This window comes from Corylus avellana, chromosome 2 (assembly GCF_965113065.1).
Source record: "Corylus avellana chromosome 2, dhCorAvel1.hap1.2, whole genome shotgun sequence".
Lineage (NCBI taxonomy): Eukaryota > Viridiplantae > Streptophyta > Magnoliopsida > Fagales > Betulaceae > Corylus > Corylus avellana.
This window is the reverse complement of record NC_142491.1, coordinates 19,536,011-19,557,375: the sequence shown is the minus strand read 5'-3', so window position 1 is coordinate 19,557,375 and position 21,365 is coordinate 19,536,011. Positions and strand designations below refer to the sequence as shown.

General features: G+C 36.9%; 1 protein-coding gene across 4 annotated transcripts; it reads left to right on the top strand.

The window, feature by feature from the left end:
- Positions 1-4,511: 4,511 nt before the first annotated feature.
- Positions 4,512-21,289, top strand: ATR (Ataxia telangiectasia-mutated and RAD3-like protein). Of its 4 annotated transcripts, XM_059589807.2 has the most exons (16): positions 4,522-4,737; positions 5,435-5,579; positions 5,675-5,787; positions 6,006-6,340; positions 6,499-6,623; positions 7,199-7,343; positions 7,494-8,072; positions 8,155-8,230; positions 8,732-9,047; positions 11,355-12,611; positions 13,086-16,485; positions 16,586-17,155; positions 17,605-18,228; positions 18,727-18,921; positions 19,664-19,872; positions 20,871-21,289. In XM_059589807.2, the coding sequence occupies exons 1-15, from the start codon at positions 4,581-4,583 to the stop codon at positions 19,829-19,831; spliced, it is 8,205 nt and encodes a 2,734-aa protein (XP_059445790.2). In that variant the 5' UTR covers positions 4,522-4,580; the 3' UTR covers positions 19,832-19,872; positions 20,871-21,289. The 4 variants fall into 4 exon arrangements, with proteins under 4 accessions (XP_059445798.2, XP_059445790.2, XP_088369287.1 ...); XM_059589815.2 differs by lacking the exon at positions 20,871-21,289 and having other exon boundaries at positions 4,512-4,737; positions 19,664-20,053; XM_088513161.1 differs by lacking the exons at positions 4,522-4,737; positions 5,435-5,579; positions 5,675-5,787 and having other exon boundaries at positions 6,194-6,340; positions 6,471-6,623.
- Positions 21,290-21,365: the final 76 nt, after the last annotated feature.

The following is a 21,365-nucleotide window of genomic DNA, read 5'->3' as shown; positions in this document are numbered from 1 at the left end:
GTCAAACACAAGCTTCCCCCACTGGACATAAAATAACAAATAGAGAAATAGTTTACCTCAGAAAATGGTGGTGCTGCCGTAGGGTTCTTCTTTGCCTTTTCTGCTGTAAGGACTGTAGGGTTCTTGTTTGAGAACTAACTACTATTTCTTTAGGGTTTTAAGGCTGGGCTGAGCTGGGCTGGGCTGGGCTGAGCTGGGTTGAGCTGGGCTGGGCTATTGGGGGATGGGCTAGGTTGGGCTGTATGGGATTGGGTTGTGCTGGGCTGGGCTGTGGGGAGCTTTGTGGGTTGGGCTGGCTGGGTTGTGAGGAGATTTATGGGCTGGACTGGGCTGTGAGCGGATCTATGCCTATATATTTGAAATCAAAATGCCTCTGACATGAAACATTGTATGAGATACAGCACTAAAACCGAGTAAAATTTTCCAAACGTCTATGATGTGAAGGTACGAGGTCAAATATATAGAAGACAATGATGTTTATTAAGGGTATAAACTAGAATAATCTATGTCTACACCTTAAAAACCAGCTTAAATTGTAAAATCATGCATATTGCAAAACTTGTTTCCATTCGAAGTTGAAATGAGTCAAACACAAGCTTTCCCCAAATAGACAGAAAAACAACAGAAAGAGAAAGAGTTTACCTCGGAAAATAGTGGTGTTGTCGTAGGGTTCTTCTTTGCCTTTTCTACTATAGGGGCAGTAGGGTTCTTGTTTGAGAACTAACTACTATTTCTTTAGGGTTTAAGGCTGGGCTGGGCTTGGTTATGGGGGGTTAGGTTGGGTTGGGCTATAAAGAGCTTTATAGGTTGGGCTGGATGGGCTATGAGGGGATTTATGGGCTGGGCTAGGCTGTAAGGATATTTATGCCTATATATCTGCAATAAAAATGGCTCTGACATGACACACTGTATGAGATACAGAACTAAAACAAAGTAAAATTTTTCAAATGTCTATGATGTGAAGATATGAGGTCAAATATATAGAAGATAATGATGTTTATGTTTATTAATGGTATAAACTAGAATAATCTATGCCTACACCTTAAAAACCAGCTTAAATTGTAAAATCAGACATAGTACAAAACTTGTTACCATTTGAAGTTGAAAGGAGTCAAACACAAGCTTTCCCCTAATGGACAGAAAAACAACAGATAGAGAAAGAGTTTACCTCAGAAAATGGTGGTGCTGCCATAGGGTTTTTCTTTGCCTTTTTCTGGTGTAGGGGCTGTAGGGTTCTTGTTTGAGAACTAGAGGCGGACCTACGTATGTGCTTGGGGGGACGAGTGTCCCCCCAAAGATTTTTAAAACTCCCTCAAAACTACTAGTAACTCTACTAATACCTCTTCTAGTTCAGTTTTTGTCCCCCCAAATGACCTTTTCACCTCTTAAAGGACAGGTTGAAGCCTCATTTAAGTCAAATCCTTTCTCATGATCATTTTATAGTGTTCAGACTGCACATAGAAGTGAAAATATTGAAAAGTCAATAAAACTATATTTATTTTCACACTCCACACGTTTGCTCAGACCTTTTGTTGTTTCATATAAAAAATATAAGCTTTGGTTGGTCTATTTTTCTTACTTTTCTTCTTCCATTTATTGTATGTCTCTCGCGTCAATTTGGAATGCCGCACACCGTTTTGGGCTAGTTATAATATGTCGTTAAATAATCGTATTGTTATTTGTGTATTCTAATAGAGCAAAATAAATGAATCCACACGCCATTTATCTTGAAAAATGGTTCATTTGATATTTGGTGTATTTAAAAAGTGGCTTCCAAAATTAAAAATTAAAAAGGTGGATTTTTAGCGAAAATTTGACTAGCGTTTGAGGAGCTCATTAGACAAAGTGCATTTCAGTAAGTTATAAAATGTCTTCTTGTTTTTTCTTTTTCTTTTTTCATCCCCCCTCACTCAAAGTTCTGGTTTTGTCCCTGTTGAGAACTAACTACTATTTCTTTAGGGTTTTAAGAATGGGCTAGGCTGGGTTGTTGGGGGATGGGCTGTGGGGGATTGGGCTGGGCTGGGTTGTGGGGGCTTAGGCTGGGTTGGGCTGGCTGGTCTACGAGGGAATTTATGCCTATATATCTGCAATCAAAATGCCTCTGACATGACACACTGTATGAGATACAGTACTAAAATATAGTAAAATTTTCTAGACGTCTATGATGTGAAGGTACAAGGTCAAATATATAGATGATAATGATGTTTATTAAGGGTATAAACTAGAATAATCTATTCTTACACTTTAAAAACCAGCTTAAATTGTAAAATCAAGCATAGTACAAAATTTGTTACCATTCAAAGCTGAAATGAGTCAAACACAAGCTTTCCCCCACTGGACAAAAAAATAACGGATAGAGAAAGAGTTTACCTCATAAAATGGTGGTGCTGCCGTAGGGTTCTACTTTGCCTTTTCTATTGTAGGGGTTATAGCCTTGGACCTAGGTAACCTTTTTTTTTTTTTTTTTTTTTGCATTTTATTTTAGGTATTTGACCTAATTTTTGGGGTTAATTTAACCATTTTGTGCCCATTAAAAAAAAAAAAAAACAATTAGCCTTAAAATGATCTAAAATTTCATTTTAAAAGCTTATATAATACATGAGATTAAACTACATCTACATAAACTACATTAGTAGATACATGAGATAAAATGCCCTAAACAATTAGTCTATGTGTGTTTGAGTGTCTGACTGTTTGTGTTTAGAAGAAATGAAGAAGAGAAGAGAACTAGAGAAGTGATTTACGTGAACCCTAGAATAAAAAATAATAATAAATATACTAAATTCGAATATATATATATACCCGGTTATAACTGGGTATTTAAAAACCCCAAAACCGGTAATTGGAACTGGGCACGTCGATTACCAGTTTTTCCCAACCGGTTTTAAACTAGTTTCTCGGTTTTGTTTTTACACCCCTATTAAAAAGTGAGTAATATGTAAAGTTACTCAACGTATCTAATCACTAGTTTGAATTCTCTATCTCCCTTAATTTGTGTTGACATGTCAAAAAAAAAAAAAAAAAAAAATTACACTTTGGTCGCCCTCTTACCCTTCAGGAAAAAAAGAAATGAAGTAAGAGGGCAAAAGAGGTTTTTATGCAAAAGATACAACAAACAACTTTTGGTTGATTATCTTAGTTAGGGGTGTAAAAAAAAAGGAAACCGGAACCTGAAAAACCATAAAACTAGTTGGAAAAAACTGGTAACTGGGGTGCCCGGTTCCAGTTACTGGTTTTGGGGTTTTTAAATAACAAGTTATAACCAGGTAACCGGGTATATATATATATATATATATATATATATATATATATATATATTCGAAGTTAGTATATTTATTATTTTTTTTAAGTCAAGGGTTCACAAAAATCGTAAATCACTTCTTTAGGTTATTTTTGACATGTTAATATTTACTATTTAGTGTTTAATCTCATAAGAATGAGATTTGTAGTTGAATCGGTTGATATATCATATATGTTGTATATGTAGATGTTTAATCTCATGTATTAGGTAAGCTTTTAAAATGTAATTTTAGGGCATTTTAAGGCTTTTTTAATTTTTATTTATTTTTTATTTTTTAAATGGGCACAAAATGGTTAAATTAATCCCTAAAATTAGGCCAAATATCTAAAATAAGCCCAAAATGCAAAAAAATTAAAAAAAACAAGTTACCCGGTCCGAATAACTAGGTACCAACCGAAATCGATCGGTTATTGAATACCCGGTTCCAATTTTCAAAAATCAAAAATTGGATACCCCTACTTTGGTTGCCCGTTTTGGCCACTAACCGAGAACTGGGACCGAGTTTTTATCTCTAATCTTAGTGTGTTTTTAGATGAAAATGTTTTTTAGAAAAACTGATTCTCGCTATTTGGATCGTATTAAAAATGTGAAATGATATTTGTAATGAAGCATATTTTTTTAGCTAAAATAGGCTGTCTGCAGCTTAACAGTGTGGTGTGACAAAAACATTAAGTGTGTTATGGGTTCATTCATATTTTACAATGTGTAACAAAACGTATTCATTACATTTATTTGTCTTGTTAATCAATTTTGTTTAATGTAATGGGTTCAAATCCAATCATTTACCACAAAATATGGCTTACCATTAATGCCCACGAATTGTTATCAAACATGAATTTATCATAATTTTTTTTTTTTTTTTTTTTGACATGTTCGCGCAAGAGGGGGAGGAGAATTCGAACTAGTGACCTCCACTTCATTAAGTGTGGTCCCAGCCGATTGAACTACCTCTTGGGGACGAATTTATCATAATTTAAATGCAAATGTTGATCAAAGCAGTAGTCGTGGGATACAAAACAAAGATAATTTTCTTCCACCCTAAATTAATTCTTTCAACCATGCTTCTTTCTCTTTTATTTCTCCTTTTGTTTTTGTATTATATATATTTTTTTGGAGTTCTTTTGGTTTTCCAAGTAGAGGGGTTTGGCTCGAATGCTCGATGCTCTCACGTGGGCCCACCGCTCAGTTGCCTGGCAAGCACTATCCCCTACTGTTGTCTAATAACACAGGTTCGAAATTGGGAGGGAAGAGAGAGAGAGAGAGAGGGGCATGAGTGGGCATGGCGAACCTGTCGAGCCTGGTACACGAGCTACGAGAGCGCATAGCTGCGACCTCGTCGACTCCTACACACATCGGAGACGACGTCGCTTTGGAGACCAGATTCCGCGCCGTCCTCCCCAACCTCCTCCACGCCTACGTCGTCCCCTCTCCCTCCGGTACCCTCTCACTCCCGACTTTTCTTCTCTCTGTTTGGTTCCCGAGAAAATGAATAAAAGAAAGGAAAACGAATGCCATTTCCATCAACTCGAAAGTGTCTGCTTCACTATTTGAGCTAATTAGTTGAAACTTAGCGAATGTTCCAAAAAGAAGGGATTTTAGTTTAATTTTATTTTTTATTTGCCGCGGATGAGAGAGAAGTTATAGCTGTATTGAAGCTCATCGCTCACACTGCTAGGAATTTTATTATTTTAGTTGAAACTGAGCAGATGTTAAAAAAAAAAAAACAGATACAAAATTTTAATTTGATCTTTTTTTACTTGCAGCGAATGAGAGTGAAGTTATAGCTGTGATGAATCTAATCTCTTGCACTACAAGGAGTTTTAGTTGAAACTGAGCAAATGTACAACAAATAAAAATGAAAAGAAAGTTTATTTTTGTGTAAAAGATTTAAATTCTAGGTTGAAGATTTTAATATAATTTTTAAACTTCTTATTATTTTGCAGTGAATGAGAGAATTTTTAGCTACATTGAATCCAATCTCTCACATTGCTAATAATTTTAGTTGAAACTGAGAAAATATGCAAAGAAAAAGAAAAAAAGGAGAGAGACAGTGAGAGAACGAGAAACAAGGTTTTGTGTAAAAGATTCAAATTCAAGGTTGAATATTTTAATTTAATTTTAATTTATTTGCAGCCAATGAGAGAGAAGTTATAGCTGTATTGAAGCTAATCTCCCACACTGCAAGGAATTTTCCTGGAGTCTTTTACCATGGGAAGGCTAGCGCAGTTTTACCTGTGGTCGGTCGAGTACTGCCTTTCTTTGCGGAACCTGCCTTTCGGTTAGTAAATTTTGTGAAGTTTTGGCTGTTTGGTGTAGAACTTTTATAATGTTACTTTGTGTATTGCTCATTCTTTTTCGAATTCATGATTTCAGCTTTCGACATGGAGTAATTTTCGAGACCATTGGATCCCTTTTATCCTTGCTTCGTAGTGGAGCACGAGATGCGTACCGACAATTTTTCGTTGATTCCATGTTAGTTGTTGAAGGTATTAAAAGTTCTTTTTGAACCTTTTTTTTTTTAATCCTAATAAAGATGCTAGTAGGAATGCTCCTTTTACTTGTTTTATGGGTCTTAATTGGTTTTGTGGTATGTGTCTCCCATATTGATCTAATCATATGATAGTCTGGATTGAACATTTGCTAGGCATTAAAATTGCCAAAAGTATATAACAAAGATAATTTATTTGCCTTTCTCGTCATACAGATCTTTTGTACGTGGCTTTGCTCTCTGCTGACAGTTCAAATATCACAGAATCGACTTGTTTGAATTTAAAGTGTTTCTGTGAGTCCTTTACGGGAATTTTTAGTGATCCTGATCATCTCGGAGATCTTCCGGAAAGTAATAAACCAACTGATGGCATTGGAATTATGATTAATCTTACGGGAAAAAGGAGGTGGCGACCTTTTGTGACCTGGATCATTAAGCTTCTCAGTCGATGCTTAACTGAAGGAACTTTGTATGTTGAAGGACTAATCCATGGGCCATTTGTTTCTTCTGCATGTTCTCTTATATGTTATGGTGACGCTGATTTGCAAATGGTAGGTGGCAAGAGCTATGAGTTCTTTCTGTTAGTATATCATTCAACTTGTGAGCTTGTTGATGCAATTGTTGGTCTAATATTGTCTCATTTTGTTTATATATGTGATTCATGGTATCCTTATAATACAGTTGCCTGACAATTGAAATTCTGTGGAAGGCATGTTTTGACTTTGCACGCAACATTGGATCAGTGATAAATTATGATATTCTTTCATATCAAAACTTAATCCAGTCAATATCCACCATATTAAGCGAGGACAAAGAGGGGCTTCCTGTATTCAGGTATGTGCTCAGATGTTTGAAACTTGTTCTTGGCTGGTAGAACTCTTATCATTAAGCTTTAATGTTGCATGTGAAATCACTTAAATGGATGAAACTCTAAGTCAATAATTTGCTTTTATAACATTTATGATACTGTATATAGGAGTTAATATTCTTTATGATTGTCTTAATTGCTTTGCCATGGTTGATATATTTTGCTTTTGTAGGAGGTCAAATTTATTCAAATTGTTACTATCTCAATGGTTGGACTCTAATGGTTATATAAACTAGAACTGGTATATCTAATTGTCTGGTAGGCCATTCAGCTACCAGTATATTCTTGTAATGTTGATATTCTGCTGCATTGGATTGTTTTTCTTGTTCTCCTAGAAACATTTTATGTATCTGTCAAATATGGTTGCTAGAAATCAGCTGTTTTTGACTATTCTTTTTATTGATAAGTTTTGACTATTCTTTCTAGTCTTGAGAAATATTACTTTCCATGTGATCTTTTTGGAAGAGGATGAAAGGAGTTATTCAAACTGTATTATTTGCTTAGTTTCCCCTAGTTCCCTAATGTTAGGCTTACATTGCAGAAATATGGCTTATGATTCGTCCCTGGGTGGTTGCCTTCATGCACTACACTCTAGGTGTGCTGATGATGTTGTCAAGCTAACAGCTGCAGATTTAGTCAGTGTTTTTCTTCAGTCACTGTGGAGAACCAAAAGCCAGGAGCTTAAGGTTAACTTTGAAAAATGTCGTTATTAGTCAAGCTTAGTTATTCTTGTGAGGCATTTTTCTTATTTTTGGGTACCTGATAAATCTGAGGGATTGAATTGTTTCGGGAGACTTAATAATAATTTCTAATTCTAGACTTATGTTTTTATCCAGGTTGCATTGTGTAATGCGTACATCAGGATTGCTAAAATTTGCCCCCCTCATGTCTGGAGGCCAGAATCTCTTATTCGTGCACTTTGTTTTCCAGAACCGTGCTTTCTACTGATAGATTGCTTTCGAGTAGCTTTGTCAATTCTTGGTCTTGATAGTGTTGGGGGGAGAACAACAAATTGTAGTGCTCTAGATTTATTAACGTCAAGTGATAAATCAATTGAAAACTTGAGGGTTGGAGAAAAGAGGCCTATTTCAGATGTGGATACTTTCAAGGTCAAACGTCAGAAGTTAGATAATGAAATTACGGCATCTGATGCTAATGTTCAGGTGCAGAGCAAGCACACTTGCATAGTTACTCGTGAAAGAGAAGACAAATATGCAAATGATATGCATGAATCACTTCTTTCGTTTGTTAAGTATCTTAACTCTCCTGATGCTGGAACTGATACTTTAAGTCCACATGTTGCATTGACGGCTCTTAGCATGCTTTGCATTGCCTTCTCTAGATTCCCAGATACCAATCTGTCAATCTTCATTTTTCAACAGATGTATGCATGGATTCCCAGGATATGCGAGCTGGTAGGTAGGCTTAAATGAGCAAACTCTTCTCATAAACTCACTACAGTTTACCCTATTATTAACTGAGATTTACATCACATAGGCAAAGCAAGAGAATTCAATGACGCGTGACGTTTCCATTTACCTGGAGGGAATTCACAGCATATTGCTTTTGCAAAGTAAGGCAACAAACTTAACCTTCATCAAGGCTGCACCAACCTTGTTTGTATTGTATATATTATCTTGGTTCTAGTTCTTAAAAATTCTTAATTTTGATGACGGTTTCTAAATATCTCTTAGATGAAGGAAGTGAACTTCTTTTAATTTTACCATTTGCTGCTTTCTAGTATATGTGCTGTTAACAAAGGCTTTACTGAGCTCATAATTTGCACGTGCTCAAAAAGTTGATCATAAAAAGGTTGAAATCATGAAATGCATTTCATCAAACAATGTTGATGTGCTTTGACAATAGATCTTATACAAAAACTTGAGAGTAAGATATGTATAAAATTTGATAGTTCTCTTCTATAGGTTTTGGAGTGAGAAGACTATTTACTGCTGTGAAAATTTCAGATCTTCTCTTCCATTTACTGCCCATCCTCTGGAAATTTGCTACATGTTTCTACTTTGCTGCTATTCTGTCATCTGTGACTTAATGCCAACTATATATTCTCTACAAGGTACCCCGCTTATGGAGAACAAGCTTTTCAAAATTACAGATAATAGTGCAGACCTTTTATCTATGGTACTAAAGCTTCCCTGGTCTCATTCTCTTTTGATTACTGAACCTCAAAATACATGGAAAACAAAATGTATATCAGTTCAAGTTGCATCCAAGCTTGGTTCTAGCTTAAAAACTGAAATTGGTCTTGAAGTCTTGGATTTGAGTCTTCGTGATGAAGTTGAAGAAGTTAGACTTGAAGCTGTCGTTTCTATGCCAGTGATTGTCTTCTGGTCTGGTCTCGGTGTACTGACACATATATTCAGAAGGGTGGAGTAAGTGAACTGTTGAAGTTATTTATTTGACCTGTTTTTGTTATTACATGTTTTTCATATATGATCAGTATATGTTTGATTGCTTTTGTCATTTCTTGACTGTGAGTCACAAGACTTGGGATAGATTAAGGAGATCACACAATGTGAAGTTTTTGGCTGAAGGCTTCATTGACAGAATTGTATTCATTCATGACATGTTTCTTCTTTCTTGAAACTTTTTTTTGTTCTTTTTTCTTTTTGTCCATAAAATTGAACAACATAACTAGTATACTGTTGACTGACTGGGAAAGTAGAACCAAGAAGGAATGCTTAAATTTCTACAAGCTTAATTTACTCAAACTAAGAATAAGCTTTTTAAGGCTGAACATTATTAACTTAGGAATAAGAATTATGCTACAAGTTAACTTAGGAATAAGAATTATGCTACAAGTTAGGGTTGATTAGGTCAAGAGTATGCATATATGCACAAGAGTCAGACCCCAAGGTGGTTGGGTTTTATACTACCGATGGATGCATTAACATGGAAACAATGGCATACTAAAGTGAAAGGAATGAAATGTGTTAAACCACAATTCATCATAAAAGGTTTAACCAATAGGAAACGATAAATTTAATCATTTAATTAATATTCTAACACTTTTTTTTTTTTTTTTTTACTTGTGGGCTCAAACTCCCCCTTAACAAATGAGGTTCAACACGTTAAATATTTAATTGAAATGAGAGGTAAATTACGAAGACAAGGTTTGAGTTCAGGACCTTTGCTCTGATGTCCCTTAAATCACCACTTATCTTGAAAGCTTAAGAATAATTAGATATCACTTGGAATATTGCATGTGTGCTGGAGTTTGAGAGAGTGTTAAAGTATAAATTAAATTGTTAAATTCAATATTTCCTATTAGTTTAAGCTTTTAAGATAAATGATAATTTATCATGTTATCAGAGTAAAGGTCATGAGCTTGAACCTGACTTTGTAATTCACCCCTCATTTCACTTAATATTCCACGTGTTGGGCCTCACTTGTTGAGAGGAAGTTTGAGCCCATACGTGTGGGATGTGTTAAAGTGAAAATTAAATAATTAAATTTACTATTTTCTATCAGGTTAAGTTTTTGAAATAAGTGGCGATTGAATAAAATATATCTATATGGATAGACATACATATATAGGAGTGTGTGCAGGTTGATCTCATTTGATAATTTGTCAGTATACTTAAGTTGACATGTAAATAAGTTTTGAACAACTTCTAATAATTCATTGTCTGAATCTTTTGCAGTCCATATTGATACCTTAGGAATTTATCGTGATAATCAGTCTACCCAAAGAGTTTGCATTAAATCTTCTTGTCTTGTATGGATGAAGTGACTATCATATAGTGAACAAGATGTAGGTCCCATAAGTCATGGTTCTTGTGATGACTAGGATTGGAATGAGCTGAATACAATTAATTATGCAGCTGTTCTAGCTTGGCTTATTTGAAATTCTCCATTTAAGTGGCATGTCCTTTTCTGTTCTTGTACATTGTAGCTCACATTATTCAGGCCTGGCCAGGTTCACTTGTCAAGTGCACAATGTAGTTTTCATGTCTTGATTGGTTGTACATTAGTTTTATGAAAGTCAAGTTAATAAGAAGTAGCTGGTGCTAGTAAGAGACTTGATATTGTAGATTGTGATGCTTATATGCTTAGATAAAGGAACTAGATTTAGTTTTGGCTGCATAAAAGGCACGTTTGTATCTCATGTACTAATTTTTTCTGTTTAGACAGAGATTTGGTATTGGCATCTTGAAAATCCTTCGTACAAGTATTAAATCGGTTTTTTTTTTTATTTTTTATTTTTATTGAAATCATTTGTAGGCAAGGATCACCTTCCATATAATTTTTTTGAATGTTTTATTTATCAGCATAAGTGCATGATAAATTCTGTCTGTCACTCAGCCTTGAATTAGTTGTGTGGTGTAAACTATATCAAATGTTCAATATAAGGTTAGCTTTGGGAGCAACATCTTGGTTATGTTGCTGTGATATGGATTAATTTTTGTTTTACCTTTATATATATACATACAAATATTTGCTTTTTTATGGGTCAGAGGAGTGTGTGAGTGGTCAGCTGACATCATGTGGTTTTTGTTTGCTCAGTACTTGTACTTTACATTCTAGAGTGCTTTTGATGTTTGAAGTGCCAAAGTGAGATTCACTCCCTTGAGTTTTTTTTTTTTTTTGTTGTCCTTGTGCTTAAAATTATTAATGCAAGGACATCTTACTAAATTTTTTTCTTGTTTTTGTTTACCTTTTTCTTCTTCAATTTGCAGGTTCTTGGGGAGAGAGAAGCATGTGAATGTTAAGAAAATTGTTCCCCTTTCTCTTGGTTTTTTGTCATGCCTTTATGGATCTTGTACTGCTGTAGATGGTCTAGATAAAAGTGTGTGCAAATTATTTCTGAATATAAACAATGAGAAACATAGTCAGACAGTAGATTATTTACTGCAAGGATTCTGGTGTTCAAAGTGTGACAGAAGTGTTGTGCACAATGCTGAAGTATATTCAAGAATCATATATCCACCTGATATGCAAAGGATGGAGATTACTTTGGATAGTGATTTCATCCATCTGCAGTCACTTTTTTTTAAACTTCTTTATGACGAGTCATCGGAAGAGGTTCAAGTTGCCTGTGTGGAAATTATTCGACGGATTCTTGTACATGGGACTGCAGATGTTCTGCTTAAAACTAGATCTGAATGGACTAAATGCATTGATTTTCTGCTCCTTAACAAACGGAAGGCTGTAAGGGAAGCATTTTGCACTCAGATTAGTTCCTTCCTTGAGGATCCTATTTTGAGTTGTCTATTTTCTGATGAGGGCAGTCCGAATACAAGTAAAGAACAAAATTTCCTGGATATAATTAAACATGCCTTGGCTGCAGCTGAAGATTCCCAAATCTTCGAAACTCTTTTGGAATCTACAGCAGAAATTATGATTGCAGTTGATATTTACAGCCAACTCTTTTTGTTTTCTCTTATCTTGTTGGTCGATCAGCTAGACAATCAACACGTGACGGTGAGAATGAATGCATCAAGGTTAATACACAAATCTTGCTACTTTCATCTTAAAGGAGGATTTGAACTTATCCTACTAAAAGCTGTTCATCTTCGAAATGAACTATTTGATTATCTATCCGTGAGGCTAGCAAGCCGTCCAGAAATGGTCAGAGAATTTGCAGAAGCTGTTTTTGGTGTTGAAACTGAAGAACTTGTGAAGAAAATGATTCCTGTTGTTCTTCCGAAGCTTGTGGTGTCTCAGCAGGATAATGATCATGCAGTTGACACCTTATATGAGTTGGCCAAGTGTTTAAATACTGATATGGTGCCTCTGATAGTTAATTGGCTACCAAAAGTGCTTGCTTTTGCTCTCCACCAAGCAGATGGGCAAGAGTTGCTCTCAGCTTTGCAATTTTACCATACACATACTGGCTCTGACAAGCAAGAAATTTTTTCAGCTGCATTACCTGCCCTTTTGGATGAACTTGTTTGCTTTCTGGATGGTGGTGATTCAGATGAGATAAGCAAAAGGTACTAATCTCTACACAAGTTCACCAGAACTTAGCAAGTAGTTATGGAACTTACTATAGTTGATCTGGTTATTCTTTTTCCTTTTTTGTTTGGTAAAACTTCCTGGCCTTTGTTTGTGGTAGTGATTTTTCATAGATGTTGGTTTCTATGCATTTGTAGGTGTCTTGTAATGTTTCTCTTTTATTAGGCCATGAAGGAGTTCTTAATAACTACCTATATACTTGGGTTGCACCCCTCTCCGCTTTCTTTAATCAATATTATTATTATTTATCAATATATATATATTGCCTGCGCATTTACTAAACTTTTTTAGTCACTAATTTGTGTTGATTCCTGGGACCACTGACTAGTGACTGCAGAGCAAAGTTAGAAGCTTTTAGCCGATATATTATACTTACAATTTTATTAGGTGGCAATCTATGCAACTACTATTGGTCATTCTGCCAAGCATTGTGATTTTGTATCTGTTCACAGGTTAGCAAGAGTACCTCAGATGATTAAAGAAGTTGCTAGAGTTCTAACTGGTGGTGAAGATCTTCCAGGATTTTTGAGGAACCATTTTGTTGGCCTCCTTAACAGTATCGATAGAAAAATGCTCCATGCTGATGATTTATCGCTGAAAGAACAAGCCTTAAAACGTATTGAGATGCTGATTAAAATGATGGGTTCTCACCTTAGTACTTATGTGCCAAAACTAATGGTTCTTCTCATGCATGCTATCGATAAAGAATCGCTCCAGAGTGAGGGCCTCTCGGTCTTGCATTTCTTCATTGAGCAGCTAGCAAAAGTATCTCCATCTAGCACAAAACATGTAATTTCTCAAGTTTTTGCTGCTCTTATTCCTTTCTTGGAGAGAGAGAAAGAAAAACCTTCAGTGAATTTGGATAAAGTGGTGAAAATTTTGGAAGAACTTGTTTTAAAGAACAAAGTTATCCTAAAGGAGCATATTGGTGAGTTCCCTCCATTGCCCAGTATTCCAGCTCTAACAGAAGTTAACAAAGCCATACAAGAAGCGCGGGGGTCAATGACCTTGAAGGATCAATTGCGAGATGTTGTTGATGGTTTGAATCATGAGAATTTGAATGTGAGGTATATGGTAGTGTGCGAGTTCAGCAAGTTGCTAAACCTAAGAAGAGAGGAGGTTACAGCTCTGATCACTGCTGAAGCTGGTTCAGACATGGATGTTTTGAGCTCTTTGATCACATCCTTACTAAGGGGCTGTGCAGAAGAATCAAGGACTGCAGTAGGACAGCGGCTGAAGTTGGTCTGTGCTGATTGCCTTGGAGCACTGGGTGCAGTTGACCCTGCCAAAGTGAAGGGTTTTTCATGCCAACGCTTTAAGATTGAATGTTCGGATGATGACCTTATCTTTGAATTGATTCACAAGCATCTGGCCAGGGCTTTCAGAGCTGCACCAGACACCATTATTCAAGACTCGGCTGCATTGGCGATACAAGAGCTGCTAAAATTTGTAGGTTGTGAGGCATCACTGGATGTGAATGCTTCTGCTTCTATTTCACAGACACTGAAAGAAAAGGAATCTCGAAAGGTCATTGCATCTAGAATTAAGGGCAAAGATGGTAGTGGTGAGATGAATAGGAGGGGTCAAAAACTGTGGGACCGGTTCTCTAACTATGTTAAAGAGATCATTGCCCCTTGCTTAACCTCTAGATTTCAGCTTCCAAATGTGGCTGATTCTGCATTCACCGGCCCAATTTACCGCCCATCTATGTCATTCAGAAGATGGATTTTCTTTTGGATAAGGAAACTAACTGTGCATGCAACTGGATCTCGTGCTAGTATTTTTAATGCTTGTCGAGGTATAGTCCGTCATGACATGCAAACAGCTATATATCTGCTGCCTTATTTAGTCCTAGATGCTGTCTGCCATGGTACTGAGGAGGCACGCTGTGGCATAACAGAAGAAATACTATCCGTTCTTGATGCTGCTGCATCAGAAAACAGTGGGGCAACAGTTCATGGAGTCAGTGGTGGGCAAAGTGAAGTTTGCATTCAGGCTGTGTTCACTCTTCTTGATAATCTTGGGCAATGGGTGGATGATGTTGAACAAGAACTAGCTCTTTCCCACTCTTTCCAATCATCAGCTTCTAAGCAACAAACATCCAAGTCAAAGGATCAACGTCAAACTTCTTTGACAGATCAAGGCCAACTCCTTGTACAGTGTAAATATGTTTCAGAGCTTCTGACTGCAATCCCAAAGGTGACACTTGCCAGGGCCTCTTTTAGGTGTCAGGCTTATGCAAGGTCTTTAATGTACTTTGAGTCTCATGTGCAGGACAAGTCAGGTTCTTTCAACCCTGCGGCTGAGAGGAGTGGAGTTTTTGAGGATGAAGATATTTCATATCTAATGGAAATATACAGCTGTCTGGATGAGCCTGATGGTCTATCTGGATTGGCATGTTTACGAAAGTCTTTAAGGTTACAAGACCAGCTCTTAATAAACAAAAAAACAGGAAACTGGGCCGAAGTTTTGACTTCTTGTGAACAAGCTCTGCAAATGGAGCCCACTTCAGTTCAGAGGCATTCTGATGTACTTAACTGTTTACTAAACATGTGCCACCTTCAGGCCATGGTAACTCATGTGGATGGTTTAATTTCTAGGATTCCCCAATACAAGAAAACATGGTGCATGCAAGGTGTGCAAGCTGCATGGAGGCTTGGCAGGTGGGATTTGATGGATGAGTATCTTAGTAAAGCTGACGAAGAAGGTTTACTTTGTAGCAGCTCTGAGAGTAATGCTTCCTTTGACATGGATGTTGCAAAGATTCTCCAGGCAATGATGAAGAAGGATCAGTTCTCAGTTGCCGAGAAAATTGCATTGTCCAAGCAAGCTCTGATTGCTCCTCTGGCTGCTGCTGGGATGGATTCCTATACACGGGCTTACCCATTCATTGTGAAACTTCACTTGCTAAGAGAGCTGGAAGACTTCCAGAGTCTTCTTGTTGATGATTCTTTCTTGGAGAAATCATTTCATTTGGGTGATCAGGGATTCTCAAAAGTGATGGAGAACTGGGAGAATCGTCTCAGATTTACTCAGCCATCACTTTGGGCAAGGGATCCGCTTCTGGCTTTCCGAAGATTGGTTTTTGGTGCCAGTGGTCTTGGTGCTCAAGTTGGGAACTGCTGGCTTCAATATGCAAAGCTCTGTCGCTTGGCTGGTCACTATGAAACAGCAAACCGGGCAATTCTTGAAGCTCAGGCTTCAGGTGCACCTAACGACCACAAGGAAAAGGCTAAGCTTCTGTGGAGTACTAGGCGATCTGATGGTGCCATTGCGGAGCTTCAACAAGCTCTCCTGAACATGCCTGTCGAGGTTGTAGGCTCCGCTGCAATATCATCAATCACTAGCCTTTCACTGGTTCCACTGAACCCACCGCCTTTGGTTTGTGATACTCAGGCTTTGAATGAGAATCGAGATATAGCGAAGACCCTTCTCCTCTATTCTAGGTGGATCCATTACACTGGGCAGAAGCAGAAAGAGGATGTGATAAGTCTTTATTCCAGGGTGAGGGAATTACAGCCTAAGTGGGAGAAAGGATACTTCTATATGGCCAAGTATTGTGACGAGCTGCTTGCTGATGCCAGGAAACGTCAGGAGGAGAATTTTGATTTAGGTCCCAGGATAGTGCCCCCAACTTCTGCTGTTGTTGGTTCTTCAAATGTAAACACTGAGAAGCGCTGGTGGTCTTATGTGCCTGATGTACTGTTATTTTATGCAAAGGGGCTACATAGGGGCCACAAAAATCTCTTTCAAGCACTTCCAAGGTTGTTAACCCTGTGGTTTGAATTTGGGAGCATTTATCAAAGAAGTGGTTCGTCTTCCAATAAAGATTGGAAAAGTGTCCACGGGAAGGTAACTCTAATACTTCCAAAATTAACTTTATTCTTATAACCACTTTGAGACTCTGCCTCCTCCATTTTACTGTATGTTCTTTCCTTTATTATTTTGTCAGGTAATGAGTATTATGCGTGGCTGTCTGAAGGATTTGCCAGCATATCAGTGGTTAACAGTATTGCCTCAGTTAGTTTCCAGAATTTGCCACCAAAATGAAGAAATTGTTCGATTGGTCAAACACATAATCACTTCAGTGCTTCGGCAATACCCACAGCAAGCTCTATGGATTATGGCGGCTGTTTCAAAGTCGACCGTTCCATCAAGGCGGGAGGCAGCTGCTGAAATCATACAAGCTGCACGAAAAGGGTTCAGCCAAGGAAATAGTGGCAACAATTTGTTTGTTCAGTTTGCTACTCTGATTGATCATCTAATCAAGTTGTGCTTCCATGCTGGTCAGCCAAAATCGAGGACCATTAATATCTCAACCGAATTTAGTGCCTTGAAGAGGATGATGCCACTGGGAATTATTATGCCAACACAACAATCTCTTACTGTTACTCTACCAACATATGATGTGAATCTCACAGACTCGCTTACCTCTAATATCTTTTCTGCCACAGATCTTCCTACAATATCAGGAATAGCTGATGAAGCTGAGATTCTCTCATCTCTTCAGCGACCTAAGAAAGTAAGTTCTATATATAGTGGTTTCTGCATTTGCATGTCTCTTAGATATTCTCCATCTCATATTCTTCTCTTGCATTTTGGACATATTCCACAATTTTATCCACTTTGAAAAGTCAATAGACACAATTTTAATAATTTATCCTTTATTTGAAAAGTCAATACCAGTTTTTAATTTGCTTTATTTGAGTTTAAACTGAGGATAATTTTGAAAACTGATAATTTTATTTCATTTATAAAGACCAGCATTAAAGATGTCCACGTAAAAAGTTGAATTTTGAAGGTACAACAATATGGGACAAATGGAGTATTTTGTGTTACTTGATATGAATTTCAGGGAATAGGCATTATGTTGATTTTGGTGAATGTTTCTTGGACGATACAATTGGATCACTGCTCTTATCATAGTCCACTTGTCTTTGGATCATCTTTTAACAATAGGTTGTATTTCAGATTGTTCTAATGGGCAGTGATGGCATTGAACGTCCTTTCCTCTGTAAACCCAAGGATGACCTCAGGAAAGACGCACGTATGATGGAGTTCACCGCAATGATAAATCGTTTGTTATCCAAATACCCTGAAAGCCGTCGAAGGAAGCTCTACATTCGCACCTTTGCGGTGATTCCTCTAACAGAGGACTGTGGTATGGTAGAATGGGTGCCTCACACTCGTGGATTGCGGCATATACTTCAGGACATTTACATAACCTGTGGAAAATTTGATAGGCAGAAAACAAATCCTCAAATTAAACGGATTTATGATCAATGCCAAGGTAAAATGCAGGATGATGAGTTGCTGAAGAACAAGATTCTTCCAATGTTCCCACCAGTTTTTCATAAATGGTTTTTGACCACTTTCTCTGAGCCGGCTGCTTGGTTTAGGGCTCGGGTTGCCTATGCACACACTACCGCAGTGTGGTCCATGGTTGGGCATATCGTGGGGTTGGGTGACCGACATGGTGAAAACATTCTTTTTGATTCTACCACAGGTGATTGTGTTCACGTTGATTTCAGTTGCTTATTTGACAAAGGCTTGCAGTTAGAGAAGCCTGAGCTGGTGCCTTTCAGGCTAACCCAGGTTAGCTAAGTGCTCAAATTCATGTCTTTTAGATTGCGATCATATTTTCTATAGTCGTTGGGAAGTCCTGAGTTGTTTTCAACATTTTGTTGAGCATCTGTAACCAGATATAATAAAATCTAACGAGAATTGTTTAATGAATATATCTGTTCTGTAATCTTGCTATGCCTTTTGTACTTGGGTTGCACTCCATTTTTTGTGATTTTCTAATGATTACGTTATCTAAAATTTTTGTGTGGAATTAGTAATTATTTGAAATAAATTATAGTGGCAAGATATTCATATTTAACATACTTATTGAAAGATTTTATCTATATTAGCCTGCTTGTGTTTTCCTGTGCATGTAAAGTTGTATAGTTCCAATAATATTCCATGTTTCTGAATAGTTCATGGTTTATATATTTGAATTATTGAATGGTTACCTAATTCTTATTTCTGATGACACGTAGTTCCCAAAACCTGGGTTTTTATACTTATGGACTGTTGTATAACCTACAGAACATGATTGATGGTTTGGGCATCACTGGGTATGAAGGAATTTTCTTGAGGGTCTGTGAGATCACGCTGTCAGTACTGAGGACACACAGGGAGACTTTGAAGAGTGTTCTTGAAACTTTCATTCATGATCCGCTTGTAGAATGGACAAAGTCTCACAAGTCCAGTGGCATAGAGGTTCAGAATCCACATGCACAGGTTTGGATCTTCATTCATGTCCTTTATCATTGCTGATTTGTTATAACAAGTTTAGCTATGCTGTTCTTTCTCAAATTAAGCAATTACAATGACATTGGTTCATTGTTGCATAATTGGCTAATTTCACATATTCTGAGGCTCAAACAAATCAATTATTTTGCAACTTGACTAAAATTGAAAAGTGCTTTTCAGTAAGTGAAGCATTGCCCTACTCTGCCTCTGTTAAATTGACTCCTAGTCCAACATAGTGTCACCTTCTTCATTAAATTTTATGCATCTTCTGTATGTAAATCTACCTGATGGAAAAACAACTTATATTTAATGAGTTGAAAGTTGAAAGGGGGTATTTTGTGGTGATTGAACGTTGTGGGTAAAAAAGTTGCATGATGAGTTTAAACTTATTAATCAATATTTGCAGCCGTTAAATTTTGAACTTGCTAAATTATGGAGATAGGAAGATGTAGTAGTAAACCTTCTACTACAATAGCATGTGGATTGATGTTTTAAGTAAGCATCCTCAACCTTAAAACGGTGGAATATATTCTTTTATGTATTTTCTATGCTCAATATGTATTCTGAGAAAAGAGTTTTCAATTGACTTGAATCACTGTGTTGGCTTGCCTAAACAAATATTGAAGTCAATGATCCTGATATCTTGGTTTTGGCTTTTAACAGATCAGTTTGTGGGTAAAATATATGGTTGAAAACTAACAACTAAGCATCCTCTGTTTGAATCTTGCAGCGAGCCATCAGCAATATTGAGGCAAGGTTGCAAGGGGTTGTTGTTGGTGTTGGGGCAGCACCATCTTTGCCTCTAGCTGTAGAAGGTCAGGCTCGTCGGTTAATTGCAGAAGCAGTATCTCACAAAAATCTTGGCAAGATGTATATATGGTGGATGCCATGGTTTTAGGAGTTAAATGAATAGAGAGGTTTTTCCTCTACTGAGTCCAGGTCAGATATGCTGCATGATTTTCTTCCTCTGTATATATAATTTCGAGGCCTTTGTTTCCACAACAGAATCTTTGATAGTGACCGGGAAATGTGGAAAACAGTTGATAGATACGATTGGCTAACTTCATAGGAGAACTAATTATGATCTTTACCTATATCAACAGTCTTTTGCAACATTCAAGTGCTGTGTTTGCTTTCTTCCTCAGATCTCTCTAAGATATATAAGGTTCCAACCGCCCCATTTATACAAATCTGCATTCCTACATTTGTTGGCTTGCTCAGCCTCCTTAGTAGGATGCCCAACAATCAGCTTCCAACATGAAATTTCATAATTTATCATACAACAATCTGAGAATGTTTGGTGCAGCATATGATTGTTTGTTACCTATCTATCCTTGATGAGATTCTCACTAGAATTGAATCAAAATTCTTAAAATACCCAAGATTTATAAAAAAATAATACTAATAATAATAAAAAATTCAAAACATTCTTGGGTGGCAGACCATCCCAAGGAATGGTTGGCCACCTTGGCTGAATACTGGGAGTGGTCGTGGCCACCCTCAATGGCACCAAGGATGGTGTGACCAATCCCAGTCTTCTGTTAGGGTGGCCGGCCAGCCATAGAGTGTTTTGAATTTTTTTTTTCTTGATTAATAAATTTTAGGTTTGTAGAAAAAAAAAATGCATTTTTTGGAAAACTCATTTTCTTCCCCAAAATAGCTATTCATCTCACTTTTTAGAGGAACAATTATTCCTTAATTTAGAGGAATAGCTAGGCATAATGTGCAGCCAAACAAAAGAATGACTGTTCACATTCCATTTAAAGTTATTTTGCATACCAAGCGTGCGCTAATTGTGATTCTGTGGAATTCTTGTGATTGCTTTTTTGTGTGCATGCTCAACTGATGACTGCTCAGAATTTCAAATAGTTATTTGGTTTTGCATAGAATCAGGCAACACCTTATGATTGATATAGAATGTTTTGTTGCAAGTGCAGGGTTAACATGATTATACAGGTGAAACTAGATAGCTACTCAATTTTGCGTTGAAATAAGCCTTGTAATTCGTAGAGAGAATGTGTCTTTGGCAGATTTCTGCAAGATGGTGTTTCACTATGGGGGAATATCCTTGTCATGGATCATGCTATAACTTGTTGAAGGTTTGAACAAGCTGAAGGTGACAGTATTCAAAGAGTGGACCACCTACATGGGACTGTGGATAGGTTTTTGGTTAAGGAGGTAGTCAAAGGGAGAAGTGTTGTACACTGTATGCTGCCCTTTGCAGCAGTAACTGAACATTTGCAGTATGTTCAGTTGCACTAGCATTTCCACCTAGATACCTAAAGGACTCTCTGTACATGAGATATTTCCTTTTGTATGTTACTTTGGGTCGGCATAGGTTTTTTCTTCTTTTTTTTTTTTTTTTTTTTTTTTTTGTATTATATTATGTAAAATGGCATTTTGTAATTAATTATTATTATTATTTTTTATTC

Excerpts from the sequence above, each read along its gene's own strand:
- ATR (XM_059589807.2), top strand. The coding sequence starts at position 4,581 with ATGGCGAACCTGTCGAGCCTGGTACACGAGCTACGAGAGCGCATAGCT. Across the intron at positions 6,341-6,498 it reads GTGACGCTGATTTGCAAATG|GCATGTTTTGACTTTGCACG; the intron begins GTAGGTGGCAAG and ends ATTCTGTGGAAG. Across the intron at positions 12,612-13,085 it reads TCAGATGAGATAAGCAAAAG|GTTAGCAAGAGTACCTCAGA; the intron begins GTACTAATCTCT and ends ATCTGTTCACAG.